Below are 20,475 nucleotides of genomic sequence, written 5' to 3' on the forward strand. Positions count from 1 at the left end.
TCTTTCTTTCACTTATTGCCAGTCAAAATTCTTATTTTTAGCAGCGTGTTACAAAACTTAAGTATGAATATGAACAAAAAGTTGGAGGCTGAACTTGAAGATTGAAGTGGTTTATATTTTTAGGCACATAAATTCAAAATCAAATACATAACTTTGCTTAGCAGCAGGTATTTAACGGGCAAAAGGACTGGAAACTGGTCTTGAAAGACACTGAACGTTGCAGCCAACACGGGGCAAGTGAATCGTATTCAGCCTCTCCCAGGGTTGGATCTAGTCCTTGGGGAAGGGAAAAAGTGTTTTTCTGTATGAAATCTGTTAATATACTGGTGTCTCAGCTTAGACAGCTGCCCAGAAATGCAGGCTGGTTATACAGGGGATTTATATAGACTTTTTTTTTCTGTTGGTATATTTTTAATTGAGTGTGGACTATGTGGGTGTGATTTTTAGAAAAAAATACATGACTAAATAAGTATTTATACACTTTCTTTCTCATAAGGGTTTTAGATTTTTCTCCTCAAATAATAAAACTTGGCATAGATTCTAGCTTTTTTCTTTACATGTATAAATGGTGATGAAGACTTCGAAAGGATGGGTGAAGGCAGAACTTTCTCAAGCTGGATTTTTGTCTTGAGTACTGGGAGATGTCAAATGCTGATCTGGACAACAGGATTGTTTTTTAATTCGAGAGAACTTTCTAATTTATTATTTTGATTTTATGTTCTCTACTCTAGAGGATCTAGAACTTATGCACAAGCATGTTGTTGAATCAGTTGCTAAATATAATTTTTTACAGTTTTCCTTCTCAGAAGCCCTTAGCAACAGAGGAATATATTTGACTTTGCTGGGGATGCGTGTGCATGCATTCAATTTATTTAAGCTAATAAGATTAGCAAGGCTGTTACTTACCATGAAAACTTTAAAAACATTTTTTTCCTATTTTATTATTTTGAGATCTGTTCCATATCAACCTTCTGTCCTTGGAAGCTGGAAGAGCCACCCTGGATGTGCAGAACTAAGAGAACCCAACTTACCCTGCGCAGGATTTTGTCAGGGGATGTGGGAACGGGGATCTGGGTTTAGTTGTTGTTGTGGGGTGGCATTGGCACTTGTTATATTTAGGAATAAAACATGGTCTTTTCCAGTGTAATGAATTTTTATCCCCATAATCAGGCTCACAAAGTCTTCTACGCTCCTTCAGTCCTCCTTGCTCTGTCTTTGGAGGGGGAGAGACTCTCATGTGATGGCTGTGACAAGGAGAAAATGCACGTTATTGCATTGGTCTGAAAGTTACAGAAATCTGTAAAATTCCTAATGCTTGGTCTACAGCTATTTGTGGACAGTACTTAACAGGAGCTAAACCATGGAAATAACAGTATTGAGCATCATTGTATGAAGTGTTTATTTGAGTGGATGTTGTTCCTGGCCAAATGTTTGTTTAAAATAAACATAAAGCTGACTGATTCCTACTGAGGAATGATTTGTTTTTTTCAGGTATGTACCGTAACAGTATTAAATCAAACATGAAAACTGACTCTTTTTTCCTCACCAAGTTGTCTTCAGGCTGTAGTCCTGTTTTAAAATGTTTTAGAGTAATTTGATTAGAGCTTGACTCTTTGAATATTTATTATTAGGATGGTGGCTCGTTGGATCAAGTACTGAAAAAGGCTGGAAGAATTCCCGAGCAGATCCTGGGCAAAGTCAGCATTGCGGTAAGTGCCTGCGTTGCTCTGGGAGGCTGGAAGCGGGTACATTTGTGTCTGTGGTAATGCCAGATCCAGGAAACGGCCACTTCAGGACCGAAAGATGTGGGAAAGAGCAATATTACTGGATTTTTAAGTCTGGTGCTTTCTTTTAAAAAGCAATCTTTGTACACGTCATTATTTGGTAGCTCAGGGCATTGCGATGAATAACACATTTATTGTCTTCACTTTGATTTTCCGCTTTCCTATCAGCTTCTGCTTCTGGATGGGAATAAAATTAACATAGTTTCATTAAAAAACTTTAAATAATACCTTTTTCATATCTATTGTGCAACGAGCTGTGTATGCAAAACTTCCAGTAAAGGTTCAGTTGATTCTGTGTTTCTAGTCTGAGCTGGAGGTACAGATTAAAATATTGGTTTGCAGCGAGTACACTTTGGGATTTCTGTTATGTCACATTCAGCTGGAGTTCTTGTACAGACAAAGCATGCAATTATATTTGCTGTTTCATAAATTGAAAATTTTTCTTTTATTTGTCTTTAGGTAATAAAAGGACTCACATATCTGAGAGAAAAGCATAAAATAATGCACAGAGGTAAGATAAAATTTTGCATTGTAACTTTCCTTGAATCTAGTTTTTATTAAAGTTAAAATACATGCTTTTCATATGGTGGGTTCTTTAAGGTTCAATATGACTTAAGTTCAGAGAGCTTTTTTGAGTCGTATAAAGCAAACTTTTTTTTTTAATCCGAATCTTTCACTATGATGGTTGCTTATCTTCAACTTCTGCTGTCTTACTGCCTTTTATCTGGGTTTATAATCCATGCTTCAACCTGGTGTGTGTGTGTGTATTCTGTTGGAAACTGTGCACACAGAATTTCTGCCTGTTGGAAGCTGCTTGTTGCCAGAGTGACTTGCCTGGTGGGGAGGATATGCTAAAGGTGGAAATGTAACTGCAGACCACAAGTATTCCCTTTGCAGCGAAGGAATGTGTTCAAGCACCCCAGTGATTCAGCCTCTGTTTCCTTTAAATACCAAATGAGTCTTCCCACATTTTTCTGGGAGAGAACAACACCCAGGAGCTTATCACGTACTGTTTTCATACTGGAAAAGTGAACACAGGCACAGAAGCAGAGGCTCCAGTCAGGACTGTGCTGTGCATTAAAGATGCTCTCACAGTTCTACCTGCAGCCGTGGCACTTGGGCTGAGTAACCATTGCCTGGTGTAGCTGCAGTGAAGATAAACCCTGTGTAGCAGGGTTGTGGGCGGTATCTTTCTTAGAAATGTCAGCATTTGAAATGAGGCAACACTTAGTGAGGCAAACCCTTCATGTAGTTTCCATTCCTGCCCTCGCTTAAGAGGGAAAGAGAAGCAGAAGCCACTTAGATAAGACACCTAGGAATGGGTTTGTGCAATGACATAATTAACTGTTTGTGAAGAAAACTATATTACAAAAAGCATTGTCCAACTGTGTCCTTTTCTTCATCACAACTGCTAGTCTTCTGGTAGTAACAGATCTATGAAGTGCAATGACAAAATCTTTGGAGAGATTCACAATCACAACCTCTGACCTGAAATTAATTTGACAATTCAGTGTTTGTTATTGCCATTAAAACTTCTGAAAGCAAGTCACTGCTTCTATCAGCTCTCTTACACATGCTATTTATAGACATCTGTCATATGGAATTTCATCTCTTTTATACATCAGGCTTTCATACACAGTAAAGCTGTGTAAAATGTGTGTGTTGCTCCTACACTTCTGGGGTCTTTAGTTACTTTAATGTAAAATAAATGCCCTGCCTTATTTTCAGCTTAAAGTTGCCCTTTTTAAAATCCAGCTCTTTCTTGAAGCTGTTGTATGTTCCATTAAACAAAAATGACACTTGATATGTTAAAGTAATAAATACCATTATTGCTGACGTGAGTGTAAATTGAAGACTAGAGATGGAGTATTTCATGGTTTTGTTTGAATGGCACTGTTCATCACGGTCATAATGCGATATGTATCAACCATGCCAACTGTTTGTGGAGTTTTGTACCATATAAGATCAGTCTTCAGATTCTAAAAATATCTTCATCAAACGCTAATATATGCCTGAGTTTATATTTGTTGGCCAGACCAAAAGAGCAATTAGCAATCCTAATTTACACAGTCTGTTGTAGGATCACCTTCCACATGAAGTAAACTGTTTATTACATGCTTTTGTGTGTTGTGGGTGGTGTGTTTTTTTTTTAATGCAATATAAGGCTATAAAGTAAGGCTTGCAGGGGGAGGAATCTGTGTATGGGAACCCTCCGTTGAATCTCATAGGCATCCAGCTTTGTTTTGTTGTCTTGACTAGTCTCGCACATTAATGTAGATTTTATAAATTAAGTGTTCATATCACTGCTTTTGTTGCACTGCGTATAAATCTGGGGTAGAAAAATCAGTTTAAATGGAGTTGTCAGGAGCTTCAGGTGATGTCTAGCGTTTAGTGTTCCGATGAACTGCTCATACAGAACAGGTTAGGATGACCTGTTGTTCTTGGGCTGTGCAACCTCCAAGTGCTATTTTGAAGATAAGAGGTTGAGCGCTCGCTTTGAGAGCGGTTGAGGGTCTGTGATGGTGCAGGTTGATGGCACCTGAGGGTGGCTGGTACAACTGAGATTTCAGCATTAATGCGGGGCAGTAAAACAAGGACGTAAAACATCACCATAGGGCAAAAATTCACAGAAGTGTCTTGGATGGTAAGGATTCTATAAGATTTTAATTTTTCCGTAATGGTCAGCAGCCTGCAGCATTCTAAGTGTGAGAGACTCTGTTAGACCAATAATAATGCTGACCTGAAAGAAAGGAATGACAAATAAATAAATAAACAAAACTGGTCAGTGCTGCATTCAGTTGGATTGATCAAGAAGTATCAACATAAATGACTAGGGGGAAAAAAGAAAAGGAATATGGTGGCTCCTCTACACGAGGTTCAGCTTAAGCTGCTTCTGCACACAGATCTGTCCTGGATAAACTGTGACCTCTGGGGAAAAGTATTCACTCATCGTTACAGGCAGCTCAAGGAAGAAGTCACAAGGGCTAATTAAGGAAGGAATGGTAAATACAGTCTTTTTATAGACCGTTAGCTCATCTGGGCCACCAGGCTTTGTTTTGTTCCTCTCTGAAAAGGCATGATAGAAATTGCAAAACTTTGGAAAGACAAACTGGCGGGGTACAAAGCAGGCACAGAAAAGAAAGGGGCAAGGAGTGTGACTGTGGTAGATATTTGCATTATTATTTCCTATTTGCTTAAATAAAGATATTTGTAACAGGGAATGTTACAGAAAATGCTACTTTTATGGCACTATTTACCTCTGTGGTTATTACCAGAAGGCACTAAATGACAGTGAAAGAAATGTCCTGTAACTAATTACAAAGTATATTGCTACAGGCTATTAAGATGCACAAACTTTTTTTTTTTTCCTGTATTTTGTCTCTGGATGAATAAGTTAGTTAATCAGAACATAATTTTACGTATTTTTGAGCACAATCTGGAGTGTAATTCACTCTGTAAGTCTCCTCTTGCATAGAAAATGCTTTGTGAGGTGCCTGCGCTGCAGTTGCATCCAGCAGCTCCAGGGCAGGAGGTGCCACAGAGCAGGGATGCTCTCAGTACTTTGTTCTGGTGTTGATTCCTGGAGTCTTCTCATGAGATCCCGCCTCGGGAAATCAGAATTTGAAGGTGCCAATAATGTGCTGCAAGACAAATACGTTCTCAAATCTCTGGCAACTCGGTAACCTCCACGCAGAAGAAATTCTTGCCTTATGGTGTTGTGATAATGTCCAGGGCCACCTTGGTTTCAGAGAGCAGAGCTCGGGCAGAGGAGGCCCAGCTCTTACAGAGATTACAAGGCATCCTGTAAGTCCTGGAAACTTCTTTTTATTAACTAGCTCCTTTCTCAGTGTCATGTACCGTGCCTCTGAGCTGGCTGAAGACTTCTCTAGAATCGCACAGCTCTGTTTCGGGGTTGTCTGGGATGACACGTGAAATGTCCTTTCATTTTCTTTAAAACTGAAATACTTTACGGATGTAACACACTTGGTCTTCCTCCCTAGATTTGTCTGTCTCTTGCAAGTTAGTGCACGTATTTTGAAGGATGTCTTGGTGTTCCTGTGCCGTTTGGCAACACAAATCTCTAGTTTTCAGAGAAGCTGCTGAAGTGCTCGGGCACGCTGGAGTTAGAATAGCGTAGCGTGCTACATTTAGAGGGGCAGAAAGACAGCAGCTTTCCAAACATCGTGCTCCGATCACACTGGGTGCCTTGCGAGGAAAATGAGAATGCTCAGGGAAAGGCAAATTTTATATAAATCTCCAGCGAGGAACAATGATTTGCTGTGTTATTGTAAGAAAGATAAAGTGTGGGATTATCAGCTAGAGAAACACTGAAGATACAAGCAAAGTCTTTGAGAGACCAGGTGGATCCTAGAGCATGGAAGATGCTTATGAAGAGAATAGCATTCCACTGTCAGTGAACAGAATGACAATGTTGGTTTTTGCCATTTAATTATGAACATGAAGTATTCATGAGCTGTAGAGATAAGCGAGGATTTATGTCTTTGTTCTGAGTTGAACTAGTAGATGTGCACAGATAAGCAGTACCAATCCAGAAGCCGTACCTATAATTCGTTTAGGCTCTGCAGTCCTTCCAGCATATTTTGCAAACATTGTTTTTTCCACCTTGCATTTTTACACAGACTTTAGGTGCAGATTCCTGTGTAGCTGGGAATCTCTGATCTCTGCTGCCTGACTCACTGCACCATCTGCTTGTTCTTTGATTTTGTTTGTTTGTTTAGTTGGTTTGGTTTTGGTTTTCCCTGCTGGAATTTTAAACTGAAAGGTCAAGCTCCTATTCCTTTTAATTGTGAAGTGTACTTGTGGTGAGCTCTCTACAAGTAGTTGAAACTCACACAGAGGAGGCAGAACTTGCAGAAGGTTCAGCTGTCTGCCCAGGAGGCCTCTGAAATCTCACTGTACTGAAGCTCAGCTCAGTTAACCAGTGTGCAGCATTCTCTTTCCTTCTGGTAAACAGCTCCACAAACTGCCCAGAACCTCTGCTGCTCTTATAGGAGGAGAATCTATTGAGGAGACCAGTGTTAATAAGCCAGTTACTTTCCTAGGGGTGGAAAATTCAAAGTGCTACCTACAAAATACCTGCCCATATTCTTCCCCCTCCATAAGGAGGAAGATTCTACCTGGGAAAGCAGCTGGGATTTTCTCTATGGGAGGAGGAAGATGTCCCCAGGCCCAGAGGGCGGTTCCTCTTGATCTCTGGGTGGGTTTTTGGGGCTGATACTCGCTTCAAGCAAACTGGACAAGCTGTAGACTTGCTGTCCTGCAGCTGAGCCTGGAACAACTTGTGTAGACACAAATCATCACAAAACACCATTTCCAGTGTGCCTGGAGAGCTTCAGTTTCCTGATACGGTGATGTCAGGAACCAGAAAATGCAGCCACAATTTCCAGAAGTAGAAAATTTCACTCAAGCTTTGTTTTCTTCTTTAAAAGGGGGTTGGGGGGAGAAACAGCTAAAATAGAGTTTTGTCTTCATTTCCAGTCTCCATGAATGTTTTTCAGTGGGGTGTTACCTGCATGGGGATCTCTTTCCAGTGGGGAAGAGTCACATCAGTATCATCTTTCCAGTGACATTCTCTTGACATCACAAACTAAGATCAGTTCCACAGTCACAGAAATGGAAACTACCTGGAATTATCAGTGTTTAAAAGTGAAAAGCAAATGAAAATATGCTACAGACTCTAGACTGCTGGATGTGCTTTTGAATAGCAGAGTCTAAAGTGAAATTCTGACAGGCTGATCTCTTTCCTCAGAACCAATTTACAGTCCCCTTTGTTCTGTAGCATTACTTTGCAGCTGTGAGTTGTCGTTACTTGTCTCGATAATGCGTTAGTAATGACCAGCTAAGCCACAAGATACATTTTAAAAAGTCTTACAGCTATAAAAGAAATGCTAAACAATTGTTCTCTGTACCTTTGCATTCCCAAATAGCTGTTATTAGTTGCTTAGCTACCAGTGACCCTTATTAAATTTCCATTTAGAAAAAGTGATGAATACAAAATCATAAGGGGGTTCTATCACAGGTAAACAATCTCCAAGTATTTTAAATGCAGCATGTCAATAGCAGAATTATTTTTTCAGAACTCTTAAACTCAGCAACCAAGCAACAACGGGGCCACCCCCCTCCAAAAAAATAAAATAAAAAACAAACAAAGCCCAGAAGAGCAAGAACACACTTGAGAACTGTTTTACTATAGGATGATTTCTGGTTGTGTACATGCAAAGGCCAAATTACGATGGTGTGGCTGCCGTAGTTCATTAAGCTTTGTAAAATAAATATATAGGGACTCGTTATTGATTATTTCTGGGCAAATGAACATTAAAGAGGAGATATGCTGATATACACTTTCAGTTTGATCTCAATTGTTAGTCATTGCAAGGAGGATGTAGATACCCAAACTTAAAATTTGAAGGCCGGGAAATAGGGTGAAACTGAATCTTGAAGCTAACAACTTTTTTGCACTTCTAATTAAAAAAAATTATTTTCATTTCTCTGTATTTAAATAGAGTGCCTGTGAAATGCGCCTGGATAGGGAACCAGATCTCTGAGTGTTCCCAGAGAAGAGGTTGAATTATGTCATAGTTAGAAGGAAAACAAACGGAGACTCCCACTAACTCTGACCTTTCATGTTGGTTTCATTGCCAATTTTCCCATTTTATCTATTATAAATATAAATAACTAATTCACTTTTTTCCAGATGTTAAACCATCTAACATTTTGGTAAACTCCAGAGGTGAAATCAAGCTGTGTGATTTTGGTGTCAGTGGACAACTGATAGATTCTATGGCAAACTCATTTGTTGGCACACGCTCCTACATGTCTGTAAGTACAGATTTTATAGTTTTGAGTTTACTGTACTTTATTGGAAAGTCATCACAATTCCGGTAACCAAATAAGAAACCAACTATTGCTGTTTCCACTGCTGTTCATAGTTCAGTGCTTCCTGCATTCCAGGATTATTCCAGTATCAGATCGTGTGTCGGGGGGAAGAACTCTTGCAAGAAAAGCCGAGCAACTTGGAATATTTTATAACGCTACAAAAGAGATGTAATTGCATCTACATTACGGAATCCAGGCTGTTAATGCATTTGAATTTTGTATATGTGGGTCTCCAGAAAAGCCCGGTATTTATAGTCTGTTTTCCTTAGTAAGTGTGGTTCTCTTTCCACTCCAGCATTTTGCTGCAGTCACTCAGGTGAGCGGCTGCATCACTCGTGATCGTTTCGCTCCCGAGAACCCAACACGGCTGCAGCAGCAAGAGAAAGCACGAGCGGCTGGTGTGGGCAAGGTCGTGGCAGCTAAGCCGAGACTAGTGACAGGGTGTTCTTTATTCCTCTGAATGAGGAATACCTTGAAACTTGCACTTCACATGAGCTCTTTGCATTATGCAAAAGTCACAGCTAATGGAAATAACAGGTCTCTTATTCTCATGTACTCGCCTCGTTCCGCATACAGGCAATTAACTCCTACAATCAGAGCGCTCAGAGATCCTGCTGTAGGACTGAAACTGTGTGGGCTTAAACTTAAAGGAGAAAAGTGTAATAATGCTGCTACAGCTCAGCATGCGACCTGCATTTCAACATCAAAGGCAGTGGTTTGTTTTTTTTTTCACTTAATGTTGGTAACATACTTGAAATAAAACTGTGGCTTGTGTTCCCACGTACATCAAGAGGCCGTTGCTAATTAGCAAAAAAAAAAATCGCAGCTCTATCTCTTCTGAGCCCTTGACATACTATTGGCTCATCCTTTTTCTTCAAGTAGAAGGAATGAGAGCAAAGTGCCATACGCTTTCAGTTTTCTTCGATTTATTGTTTTAACAGGCTGAGATTTAGCTTTGCTTCCTGTCATCAGCTGAGGTGGAACACTGGAGAAAGCTCAAATATAATTTCAGTAAATGTTAAAAACTAATTTAATAAATCTATCACCCATTATGGCAGAGGGAAGAGGCTTTACAGTCGTACTGCATTCTTACAATCTATGATAATGTTTCAAATTACGTATATATTTTTTCCAAAATATGCATATAGTCAGGCAAGAATGTGCACCACTCTGGTAAAATATGAACTTGATTTTTAAAAGAGAAGAAAAAAGCAAATTGAGCATTTTATTTAAGAAGTCTTAATAAAAATGGATCCAAGGATTATCCAGATTGATATTTTATTGAAATTAAAGAAACCATATTCAGCACTCAACATGGTAGTGAAAAAGCAAGTGGAAAAACTAAGCAAAAAGAATTAGTTAAGGACTAATTTTATGTTGTAGCTCTTCAGGCAGAAACAGCAGATGGATACGCTGGTGAAAACTGAGGATCTTTGGAGCAATGGGACTGCAATATCTGACAGGTTTTAATCATGATTCAACTGACCGAAGAATTCCACCCTAAATATCTGGCCACTGTTTGAGTCTCCTAGAGACAATACAAAATATATTTTTAGCAGAGTTTGCCTTACCTGCACACATTTTTGTAATATTTACATTAGCCTGTGCTTTCCCGTTTTGTTTTTCTAAGAAAAATTTAAGCCTATGGTATTTTTGTTTGTCAGGCCATAATGTGTGAGTGATTAAGCTGGCAGCCTAAGTCTATCTTCCTATCTTGTGTATAAATATGTATCTGTTTCAATCATTCTATCTCCAGGCAAGGTCTGTGCCCTCCATAAGACTTAAACATATCAATTGAATTATATTATTATCATTTTAGTGGATTATAGAGCTGAACAGTTTATTTAGAAACTGAATATCGATCTAAATCTGCCACATGCACGTCTATAACAGTCCTTGCATAGAAGCGTTTCCGCTATAGGGAGCGGTCAGAATGGTGTCAGCTGAGAAGTGTTGCAGACCACAGGATTATTTCTGGAGCCCCAGGGCACTTTTGGACCCATGTAGAATCAATAAAATTACCTCTCCTCTCCTTCCTAAAGAAGCAAACCAAGAACAGCCTCTCAGGGACCCAGGTGAATCTTTAGATGCCCATACTAGTTTAGCTTTCTTGCTCTTTAATTATCCCATCATCATTAATAGTTGTAGCACTTAGATATGATGCTAAAGAAATAAAACAGCAACACAAATAGCATTGTTTTTTAAAAGTCTCAAAGTTATTTGCAGTGGTGTTATGGAATGTTTGTGGAACTTCTGGAACTCCAGATGAGATTATTAAAGAAGAAGAAGATCAATAAGTCACTCATTGGAAGGTGTCATACTAATAAGTTGGGGTTTCATCCATCATTTTTATCCAGGCTATTGCAGAATGCAATATTTTTCTTTCTTGTTACAATGCTGTCTTTCCTCTCTATTTTTTGTTTTTGTACGTGTAGCCGGAAAGACTACAGGGAACTCATTATTCAGTGCAATCGGATATTTGGAGTATGGGGCTGTCTCTGGTGGAAATGGCCATTGGCAGGTACCCGATTCCTCCTCCTGACTCCAAGGAGCTCGAGTTAATGTTTGGCTGCCCAGTCGAGGGGGATTCTCCAGTCACAGAGACCTCGCCCAGGCAAAGGACACCTGGGCGGCCAGTGAGCTGTAAGTTACACCAACCTGTTAAATTCTTCTCTGATGCTCTTCTCCATGAGCTTAAAGGTTTTCCTTATCTGATACTGGTCTGCATAGTGTGGCTCTGAACTTGAAAAAATACCAGGATTGTGTTTGGGCACGTGGGTTGGTCTCAGTGTGAGGAGGTACCTGAGAATCATGGACCAGAGATGCTTTTGGTAATAACGGAGCACCACTAAGATCCCGGTGAAGTTAATGGCTTGGGTCAGACCTGAAAACAGTGTCTCCTTGTGTGAAAGTATTACCCTGTTGCTCTTCCACTTATTTTTTTCCTGTAAATCCACTAGATGCGATGTAAGAGTAGTGTGTATGACGTAGCTTCTTAACCCCCTCCCACCACAGAAGGAGCATAACACTCTGGTTTTCCACTTCTATGATTTATTCTTAGCCTACGGACCAGACAGCAGACCCCCTATGGCCATCTTTGAACTTCTTGATTACATCGTCAATGAGGTAATCGACTGCTTGCACTTGTACTAATACAATTGTAAATTTTTAAAGCATTCTAGAATTTGAGGGCGTGTGGGATTAGTGTTAGGATAAGCCAGGGCTTCTGATCTGTTATTGCTGCAGTGTGAGAGACCCATCTTTCTGATATGTGTGTTGGCTTGATTTTAAATTATTCCCAGGAAAATTCTAGTTCAATTCTCTGCATTATTTAAGTAGGTTTATGTGTTTTCCAGCCTGCATCATGTAACCTGTTAGGACAGTTAATAGCAAACAGTACGGTCAAGTACATGTAAAACTATTTTTTAAATTTAATTTTAGTCTTATGAACAACTTAGTTTATAATACCATATCTTTCAAATAGCTAACCTACAAGGCTAGTTAATAGAGATTTGTATTTTAGAATTGATAATCTGTTTCCATTATTTTCACAAGTGCTACTGAACCTCCTGTGACTCCACTGCTTGTGCCCTTCAAAAAAAAAAAAAAGCATGCTCATGTTGGCTATAATTTGTAACAGCTGGATAACATAATTGTTCCAGGTGAATGACTTATAAAAAGTGTCTGACACATGTATTTAAAAAGCACAGTTGGTGCCTAGGGCTCTGCAGAGATGAGCATTGCTTATGCTACTGTACGTGTACTGATAAATTGCTTCTGTTCCTCATCTGCATGCACAATTCTCCTCTCACATTAAACCTATTTTGCATATTATGTAACACTTTAATGTGACAGCACTAACTTTGAATAGAGTTAGTGTTGGGTTATTTAAGATGCTGTGGTCCTGCTCCTGTAGCATCCCTGAGGGGGGTTGATTTGAGCTAAAAAGCCGCACTAGTTGAGAATTTGGTGAATTATCTGCTGCCCCCTCTGCAGCACAAGCAATCAGTGGCAGCTGCTACATCCAACAAAGTTACACCAGGGAGTAACTGAATGCACACTTGGGTGACATGTGTACAGGGTTAAGTGCTCACAGGCCCTGTGGTGTAAGAATAAACTTAACTCGCATCCCATAGCAGATGTCATGGAGAACAAGACAATAGTATGCAGGTTTTATATGGTACCTCTTCTGTCTTTATTGGAATTATTTCTGAGTTCAGAACCTGAACAAACTCATTCCCTGGGACAGAATATTTAGAACAAAAGGATTATGGAACTAGTGATGTGCAGGGCATATTCTCTTCCCCAAAGTGGAGATTAGTAGTGAGGTGAATAACTGTGATAATTACTGCCAGCTGTGCTGAGCCCTCTTTAATGACAACTCAAGGCTGTGATAACCCCATTCAGGTGTGTGTATAGAAGAAGAAAAAAAAAAAAAGAAAGAAACCAACCCAACAAAAAACCACCCCACACCATAGAAACTCTGGTCTGATTTATGATTGAAACACCTAAAAACCAGCAGCTGTGAGGGCAATAACAAATATTAGTGAGTGATAAGCTCAGCATCTTTACTTTTATGAAACATAGGACAGCACATCCTTTATCGATGTGGATGGAAGCTGAAGTCTGCCTGGCATTTGTTTCAGAGCTCAGCTTTGGAAGGAGCCCTGGGCAGTGCTGGGGGTTCTCAGCTTTACCCAGATAGAGGACATGCGATTGGTAGATTTTGCATAATCATGTATTAGTTATGCTGAATGACTGCTTATTTTTCTATTTATTTATTTATAGCCACCTCCAAAACTGCCCAATGGTGTTTTTGGTTCTGAATTTCAAGATTTTGTTAACAAATGGTGAGTATTTTCTCTGTGGCTAGGTTGCAGAGGGACACATTTGGGATCAGCCCGGCTGTCTTGCTGTATCAGTAACTTGGTAATCCTACTTGTAGGAGTCCCTACTTGTAGGCCATAGCAAATGTAATTTCAATCAGCATAATCCTATTTCTCTGACTGTTAATGTGCCTAAAGCTCATTTTACAGACACCAGATGACAACATGTGCATCCCAAGAGAACCCCAGAGCTGAGAGATGTTCCCCTTTCAGATACAATCTCTGCTGCTGGGTGCAACTTAAATTAGCGATTAGTGCTTCCTCAGCGTTGAAGATGCCACAGTATGTGGGGGCTCCGATCACACAGACATTTGTAAAGGAGGACCCTCACTTTTCAGAGTAACCTTTCCAGCATTCTGCACTGACCATTCCATCTGATGCCGAAGTCTTTGCAGGCTCCAGATGCTTTTTTCTTTCCCAGTGCTTCACTGAAATAACAGCTTTATCCCAGCAGTTGTTCTCTCATGTATTTCCTTTTCCAATTGCACTTCAGTGACACCTGCACTGAACCAGTGTATTTAGTGCCAAAGGAGGCAGTTCATTCCAGTTTAGATAGTTAGTTTGTTTATTAAAAGCTGTGTAGGTCTATTTACTGTTTCCAAAAGGAAGAACAGTAACGCAATCAGTGTGCTTGATACTGAGCGTGAAAATACTTGGGTGAAAGAAACTTGAGAGATAAAGTGGTTCACATTGTTGAGGTTGTTTTTTTAAATGAGAATTTGATTTCTCCAGTTTGGTTATAGACACTCACTCCTGCCCCCACTGAACCCAATCAGACAACTCAGGATTTCATACCTAAAACCCGAGCTGTGAGACCTACAGAAGGGAATTGTTCTCAGACCCAGATCTATGTTTGAGAGGCGCTTCATTACCCAATGCTCTTATCTGGAGTGGCATCTTCTTGGGACCAAAGCAGTCGACCAACATTGATGTAACTTGATCTTTATTTTAAAAGATAATAGTGTGTAACTTGTGTAATGCTTTCTGTTTTCCTAGTTTAATTAAAAACCCTGCTGAGAGAGCTGATTTGAAGCAGCTGATGGTAAGTGGAAGTTCTTAACTTGAACTAAGAGCACTTTTCTGTGCAGGTTGGGTCCCTCAGCTGACCCAAGGTCAGAGCACATGGCCCAGGGTGCAGTTCATGGCCCTTGGCAGAAGCAGCTCAGGTTGAGGAGGGGCTGCTGGGACAGGGACTGTCAAGCAGAAGAATGCTGGTGGTTTTTGGAGTCTGCCACTTGATAATTACAATAAGTATATGACCTAATGCTATTAAATTAATTAGCCAAAGAGATCTCTCTTTCTCTGGTTTATTAATCATCTATATACTTTATTATCACCAAAAGAATAAAATTGCACATACCTTATGGACCAGTTAAATATACTTTTATCTTTTGTGAAACACAAAATCTGCCTTTTTTTAATCAGTTTTGCCTTGTAAAACCTGTAGAACTACTAGATAGAAACAAATCCCAAGTTGTGGGTTTTTTTTTTTCTGCATGAAATGACCTTACCAATTTCAGTGGATCTTTTAACAGTCTTAAGTATAATGTTAGGACTTCAGGGTGCAAAATGCCATCAGGCTCTTGCTGTTACAAAAAGCCTTTCTGTACACAGGCAGATATTTTCCAGAGTATTATCTCCAGTGGCTGAGTCACATCCTTATCACATCCCGAGGTGTAAGCGTTCCGCGGTAGGCGCTGTGTAGGCAGCATTCCTCTGGAATACTTTGCGATGTCTACATTTCATCTGCCGGTTATTTCCGTAATCCTGCAGCAAAGCTCTCCTGGTCACTTCACATGACTTGCCAAATTTTCTAGCTACCTTGAATACTGAAAATAAAACTGCATTTATGGTAGTTCTTGTTATTCAAAATCATTATTTCATGGTTTGAGCGCTGGAATAATAGTATTCTTTCTCCCGTGCTCAGATTCACGCTTTCATTAAGAGATCTGAAGCGGAGGAGGTGGATTTTGCGGGGTGGCTCTGTTCGACCATCGGCCTTAACCAGCCGAGCACACCCACACACGCCGCTGGGGTCTGAGGGGAGAGCAAACCCTGTCCTGCGCATCTGGTAACAACAATGCTATTTTGGTCCTGTTTCCTCAGCTTGTACCTGTTCAAACATGTGTTTCACCCCTTAAGGAAGAATGTCTTTATAGCATGTGCCAAACGGTTTTAAATTTTGTCATAAACTAATTGGTATTGTATTGGATTACGTTTGTTAACTGACCAAAATGTAAGATGTTTAAGTTCCAGTGCTTGCTGATTTTAAGTGATTATGGATATTCTTTCTTAATGAAAACAGCCCTGGGGGTGTTTCCCCCCAGCTTGTTTGAACTTTCTTGAGATTCTTTGTAAACTGTTGGTACTCCAATCGTGCTTACCTGATCTCCCACGCAGCGAGGGGTGGGGACGCTCCCAGACTGGATCTGCCCAACGTGCTTTTGCTGCTGCCAAACCGTATCTGAAAGTCAGGCCTAGCGGTGCCGATCTTGCTGTTGTTTAGAGATCTCTCTTTCCAGGTGAAGAAGGCAAGAGCTCTGCATTTCTTGGAATGTACAGGGCAATATTCTAATTGTAGACTTGTTCATATTTCTATATTTATTTTTAAAACATATCATACTTGGATTTAGTGATGTATGTCTTTCTAATTGATTTTTAAAAGTTAGTTCTTGGAAGTGTCCTACAGAATCAAGACCATGATCCAGGCAGTTTGCTTTCTTTTAACCTAAAGATTCATGACAACTGTGTTAATGTCTAAAGTGTATGAAGATTCTCTATTGTTTTATTCTCTCAGATGTTTAGCAATGGATTCTCTTAATAAATATATTATCAAGTAACTTCTTGAAGTTTTTTTTTTTAAAACTCAAAAACTTAACCATCGCTGCATTACACACTCTTTTTTCCTATATATTTTTCCACACAACCATGCAACACTCTTAGTTCCAAGAGGTACACGTTGTGTATGTAAAATGACGGTGTGACACAGGGCTCGAGTCAGTTGCCATCGCAGTGTGGGGTTCTCCTGCTTCCCAGGTTTCTGTGCAATGTCTGAGGGCAGTGTGGTTGCAGTTCTTGTCTGTTGTGCTCACACCAGGTGCTGTAACCCCTGGGTGGCTGTGATGGGTGTTTTCCCAGGCCAAGCCACCACCGTGGCACAAACCCCAGGACCAGGTGATCCAGGAATGATCCAGTGATAGGACTACACTGATTTCTTCAGCTTATTTTTCTTCAGAAACAGAACAGGGGGAGGTGGGTACAGCTACATGTCCTCAGCACAATGTCCTGCTCTCAGCAGCGCTGTAAGAAGTTCAGCTCCTTGAAAGGATGTTTCAGACACAGAAATAGCTGAAGTTCCTTCCCAAAAGGAATCCCACTCAGTCTGGTCATGAACTTGCACTTGGCCAACAGTATCAAGTATCAGAGAGGGACGGAAGAGCCTCAACCCATCAGCAGCAGGAAATGAGTCACTGACACATCCAGGGCCTCCCCAGCCTGTGCTCACGGAACGGGACCAGCTGTGTGACAAGCCTGTGCAGCGTTTAATTACAAACCTCTCCTGAGCTTTATATCTGAATTATACACACTTAGACACAGAAAAACTACACTAGCACTTTCTGCTATTTGGTAAAATAAACATGCAGTACATGAACAGCAAGTTTTGAGAGATTTAAATCTCATTTTCCTTGTTTGCTCCACAGACAGCAATAAGTGAACACTGCAAGCAGAGTTACGTGTATTAAGCCACCAGGAAAAGTACTTTATTACAAAATACAATTGAACTGGTCCATTCTAATCCAAAAGCAAGCAAGGGACTCATTTGCAGAAGGCAGCAGGAAGTAGATCCATGAAAACTACTGGAGACCATGCTGGGGACAAATCACCTTTTTCAACAGTCAGAATAACTCTGGAGCTGGAGCACGCAAAGGAAGGGGAGGCTGGAGCTCCTCACAGCCCCAGCCTTCCCACGTGTACTCACACAATTATTTGAACATTTTCAGCTCAAACTTTTTGGACTTTCTTTTACCTGTCAGGCTGGGGAAAGCTTTGCTAAATCTTCTGCACTCATGTTCTAAGCCCCTTCATTAAGACATCAGGTTTCTCAAAAACCAATTAGTGTTTAGTAGAAGAGAAAGCAGCATTTACATTCCAAAATTCAGTTTCTAATGCTACAAACCACGTAACCAATCTCTCCTCAAACGGTGGCAGGAAGGTGTGGGAGGTTGAATTGTTTGTTCTGACCACACCCTGGACACTTTTCCAAGTTCCTTTCCTGCTCTTGAAAGCAAACTCCAGAAGAATCTTTATTCCATTTTCTCCAATTGATGCCAGAGGCAGCGACAGCACCATTAGATACTTTTTGTGCAACGAAAAACCCTGGATATAACAATTTTCCTGGTAAGAAAGTGGCTCAGTTTGAATATGACTTTTACTGTTTGTTTTTAATCAGCTTAACAGAGTTTGGTTTTCTGTCCTTTAAAACAAGTCTTTAGATAAAATAACCAGTGCAGTGCATGGTGTCTGCACTCCAGGAGGAGAAAGAATGTGTTGTCCCTTGGTTACAGCAGCACCAGCTCATTACCGCACCATTAATAACATTGCGGAGGGGACTTCACGTCACTTTCTGTTTTATAACTCACTTACTGAACTCATCCCCCTCCTTGAAGGTCACTTGAAAGCAGAAGGTGGACTTGCATTGATCTATGAAGTTAATAACGCTAATTTAAAAATATCAGTTCCTTTTTACAAGTCACACAGACCAATTCTTACCGTACAATTTGTGGACAAATAAAAGGCCCCGCACTCAGGATTAGGTTCATGCTGCAGAACCTGATTGTCCTGGTGCAAACTCCAGTGTCCTGGCACATTGACAGGGAGCGTCTGTGCAATGGAGAACACGGCAGCCGAAAGACACCGTCCCGGACACATCTCTTCTTGTTGTGTATCCTAAAATTCCCACTTTAAGCAAATGAGGTTAGTAATACAATACTGGTTCAGTAACCAGCCTCCCTGGCCTGGTTTTATTTTTCAGCATCAGGAAATAACAGTAGATGAATTATTGCTTTTAGTGTACGTTAAATTAGGCTGATTTGGTTAATGACTTCTCCCAACAACATACAAAGCTACATTAGGTTTTAAATGCAGAACAGATTATGCTACATATTTCTGCAGCACATTTTCATTCTTTTAAGTCAAGATGTGCCAAGCTTGTGACACTCGTGTTCAAGTGGAACCTCCCCAGACTCCACGACTCTTGCAAATGAGCTATTTCATATCCACATACAGGGCAAAATGAAAATCAGTTGGTGAATTTTATATAAATGAAGAAGAAATTCCTGAGTCTGTATTAAAACACTTCTCTGTTGTTTTTTTTCTCTCAATCAGATTCTTCCTCCTCTTCTTCTTCTTCATGGTCTTGAAGACTCAGGTGTAATTCCGTTTGATTGATGGCAGCCTCGTTGTCCATCTGCCCCAGAGTCTGCTACAATGAAAGAGTTTATCTTGCTAATTATCAAGACCAGCAGCGATACCAAATACTTCTCAAATCACTATTAAAATTGTTTCAACTAGTTCAGGCTGACCATATGTTTAGTGAGAAGTTCGGGTGGTGTCTGGACCTCCATCCCCCACCATCAGCTGAACCAGCTTGGCATAGTTCCGAGTATTAGACACAGTGTTTAATAAATGGTGACCCGAAACCATGCAAATAATATAAATCAGGTATTTCCCACCCTCCCTGGAAAGGACACGCTGCCTTCTGGGATGGGAAAAGGCAAAATCATTGAAAACACAAACCAGATGGATTTTAGAGCTGAGCTTTTCTGTTAACGAGCAGCACAATAAGGTCACCACGAGAACCACAGATGAAAACCACCCACAGGCAGCCCGGCAGCCCCTGGCACCAGCACAGCCCCCCTCTCCCTGCCGTGCGGTGACAGCCGTGACACTGGGCTGGCCATCCCGTCACCAGGTGTCCCCTGGGTGTCCCTTACCTTGCGAGTCTCCTCTGCAGCGGTGGCTGAAGAGACGGTGTCGTTCCCCTCTCTGGACCTGATCATGGACTGCAGGGCCAGCTCCTCCACCTGCCAGCAGGGAACAGGGACAGCTCTGCACAGTCACTGTTCTGGGGCTCTAGCAAAGGCTTACACAGTTTCTCAGGGACATGGGCCAGTACTGGGTTAATGGTTGGACTCGCTTATCCTGAAGGTCTCCAGGTCTCTTCCAACCCCCAAAAATTCTATATTATATTTAAAATTTAATTATTTTCGAATAATCAACAGCAAAGCTTTTAAAACTCGTTTCACGCTGCCCCAGCCGCGCAGACGGCGCTGTCCGCAGAGCCCTTTCCCGGGACACCGCTGTCCCCAGAGCCCTTTCCCGGGACACCGCTGTCCGCAGAGCCCTTTCCCGGGACACCGCTGTCCCCAGAGCCCTTTCCCGGGACGCGGCTGCAGAGCCGCGCTGAGCTCAGCAATAAGTCTGCGAAGCAGCTGCCGCCAAACGACTAAAAGACACGGAGGCCGCAGGAAACAACCCAAACCCCTCCGGTTCCCGCTCGGTCGCAACTCAAGAGCATCAGAGATATTAATACAAAGGGACGTGCGTGGCGGTGCCGGCCCTGCCGCTGCCCGCGGCCGCGCTGTCCCGGGGCAGCACGGCGAAGGGACCAGCCCGGGGGTGCCCGCTCCCCCCATAGCCCCTCGGCCCCGCTGACCCTGAGGCGCCGGAGCTGGTCGTGCAGCGCCGCCTTCACCCGCAGCAGCGTCTCCTCCTCCTTGCGCAGCTCCTGCAGCCGGCTCAGCATCCTCCGCGCGCGGGCCCGCCGGCGGGAAACGGGCGGCGGCAGCGCCCCCTGCCGCGCAGGAGGAGCCCGCGCCCCCGCGTGACGTCACTCCGCCGCCATTTGC

At 41.5% G+C, this 20,475-nt stretch overlaps 2 protein-coding genes across 3 annotated transcripts in view; one reads left to right on the top strand and one right to left on the bottom strand.

Annotated features, from left to right (window-relative positions):
* Positions 1 to 16,407, top strand: part of MAP2K1 (mitogen-activated protein kinase kinase 1) — a 36,013-nt gene extending 19,606 nt beyond the window's left edge. The window contains exons 4-11 of the mRNA XM_082060980.1: positions 1,632 to 1,709; positions 2,244 to 2,295; positions 8,500 to 8,624; positions 11,117 to 11,324; positions 11,743 to 11,807; positions 13,470 to 13,531; positions 14,564 to 14,609; positions 15,495 to 16,407. Of these exons, the coding sequence (XP_081917106.1) occupies positions 1,632 to 1,709; positions 2,244 to 2,295; positions 8,500 to 8,624; positions 11,117 to 11,324; positions 11,743 to 11,807; positions 13,470 to 13,531; positions 14,564 to 14,609; positions 15,495 to 15,608 (750 nt within the window). The 3' untranslated portion in view covers positions 15,609 to 16,407. The remainder of the gene's footprint in view (positions 1 to 1,631; positions 1,710 to 2,243; positions 2,296 to 8,499; positions 8,625 to 11,116; positions 11,325 to 11,742; positions 11,808 to 13,469; positions 13,532 to 14,563; positions 14,610 to 15,494) is intronic.
* Positions 16,408 to 17,297: 890 nt separating this feature from the next.
* Positions 17,298 to 20,425, bottom strand: SNAPC5 (small nuclear RNA activating complex polypeptide 5). Of its 2 annotated transcripts, none has more exons than XM_082061039.1 (3): positions 20,283 to 20,425; positions 19,561 to 19,650; positions 17,298 to 19,046 (listed from the first exon to the last, which is right to left on the bottom strand). In XM_082061039.1, exons 1-3 carry the CDS (start codon positions 20,370 to 20,372, stop codon positions 18,945 to 18,947), a joined length of 282 nt encoding a protein of 93 aa, XP_081917165.1. In that variant the 5' UTR covers positions 20,373 to 20,425; the 3' UTR covers positions 17,298 to 18,944. The 2 variants fall into 2 exon arrangements, with proteins under 2 accessions (XP_081917165.1, XP_081917164.1); XM_082061038.1 differs by having other exon boundaries at positions 17,298 to 19,049.
* Positions 20,426 to 20,475: the final 50 nt, after the last annotated feature.

Source organism: Streptopelia decaocto (genome assembly GCF_964273445.1).
Source record: "Streptopelia decaocto genome assembly, chromosome: 9".
NCBI classification, from domain to species: Eukaryota; Metazoa; Chordata; class Aves; order Columbiformes; family Columbidae; genus Streptopelia; species Streptopelia decaocto.

Bases quoted from the DNA above. Each gene is read 5' to 3' on its own strand.
- SNAPC5 (XM_082061038.1), bottom strand. From the start codon at position 20,372: ATGCTGAGCCGGCTGCAGGAGCTGCGCAAGGAGGAGGAGACGCTGCTG. The intron at 19,651-20,282 runs GTCAGCGGGGCC...CCCTGCTGGCAG, and splicing joins ACCAGCTCCGGCGCCTCAGG to GTGGAGGAGCTGGCCCTGCA. The intron at 19,050-19,560 runs GTAAGGGACACC...CTTTCATTGTAG, and splicing joins CTGCAGAGGAGACTCGCAAG to CAGACTCTGGGGCAGATGGA.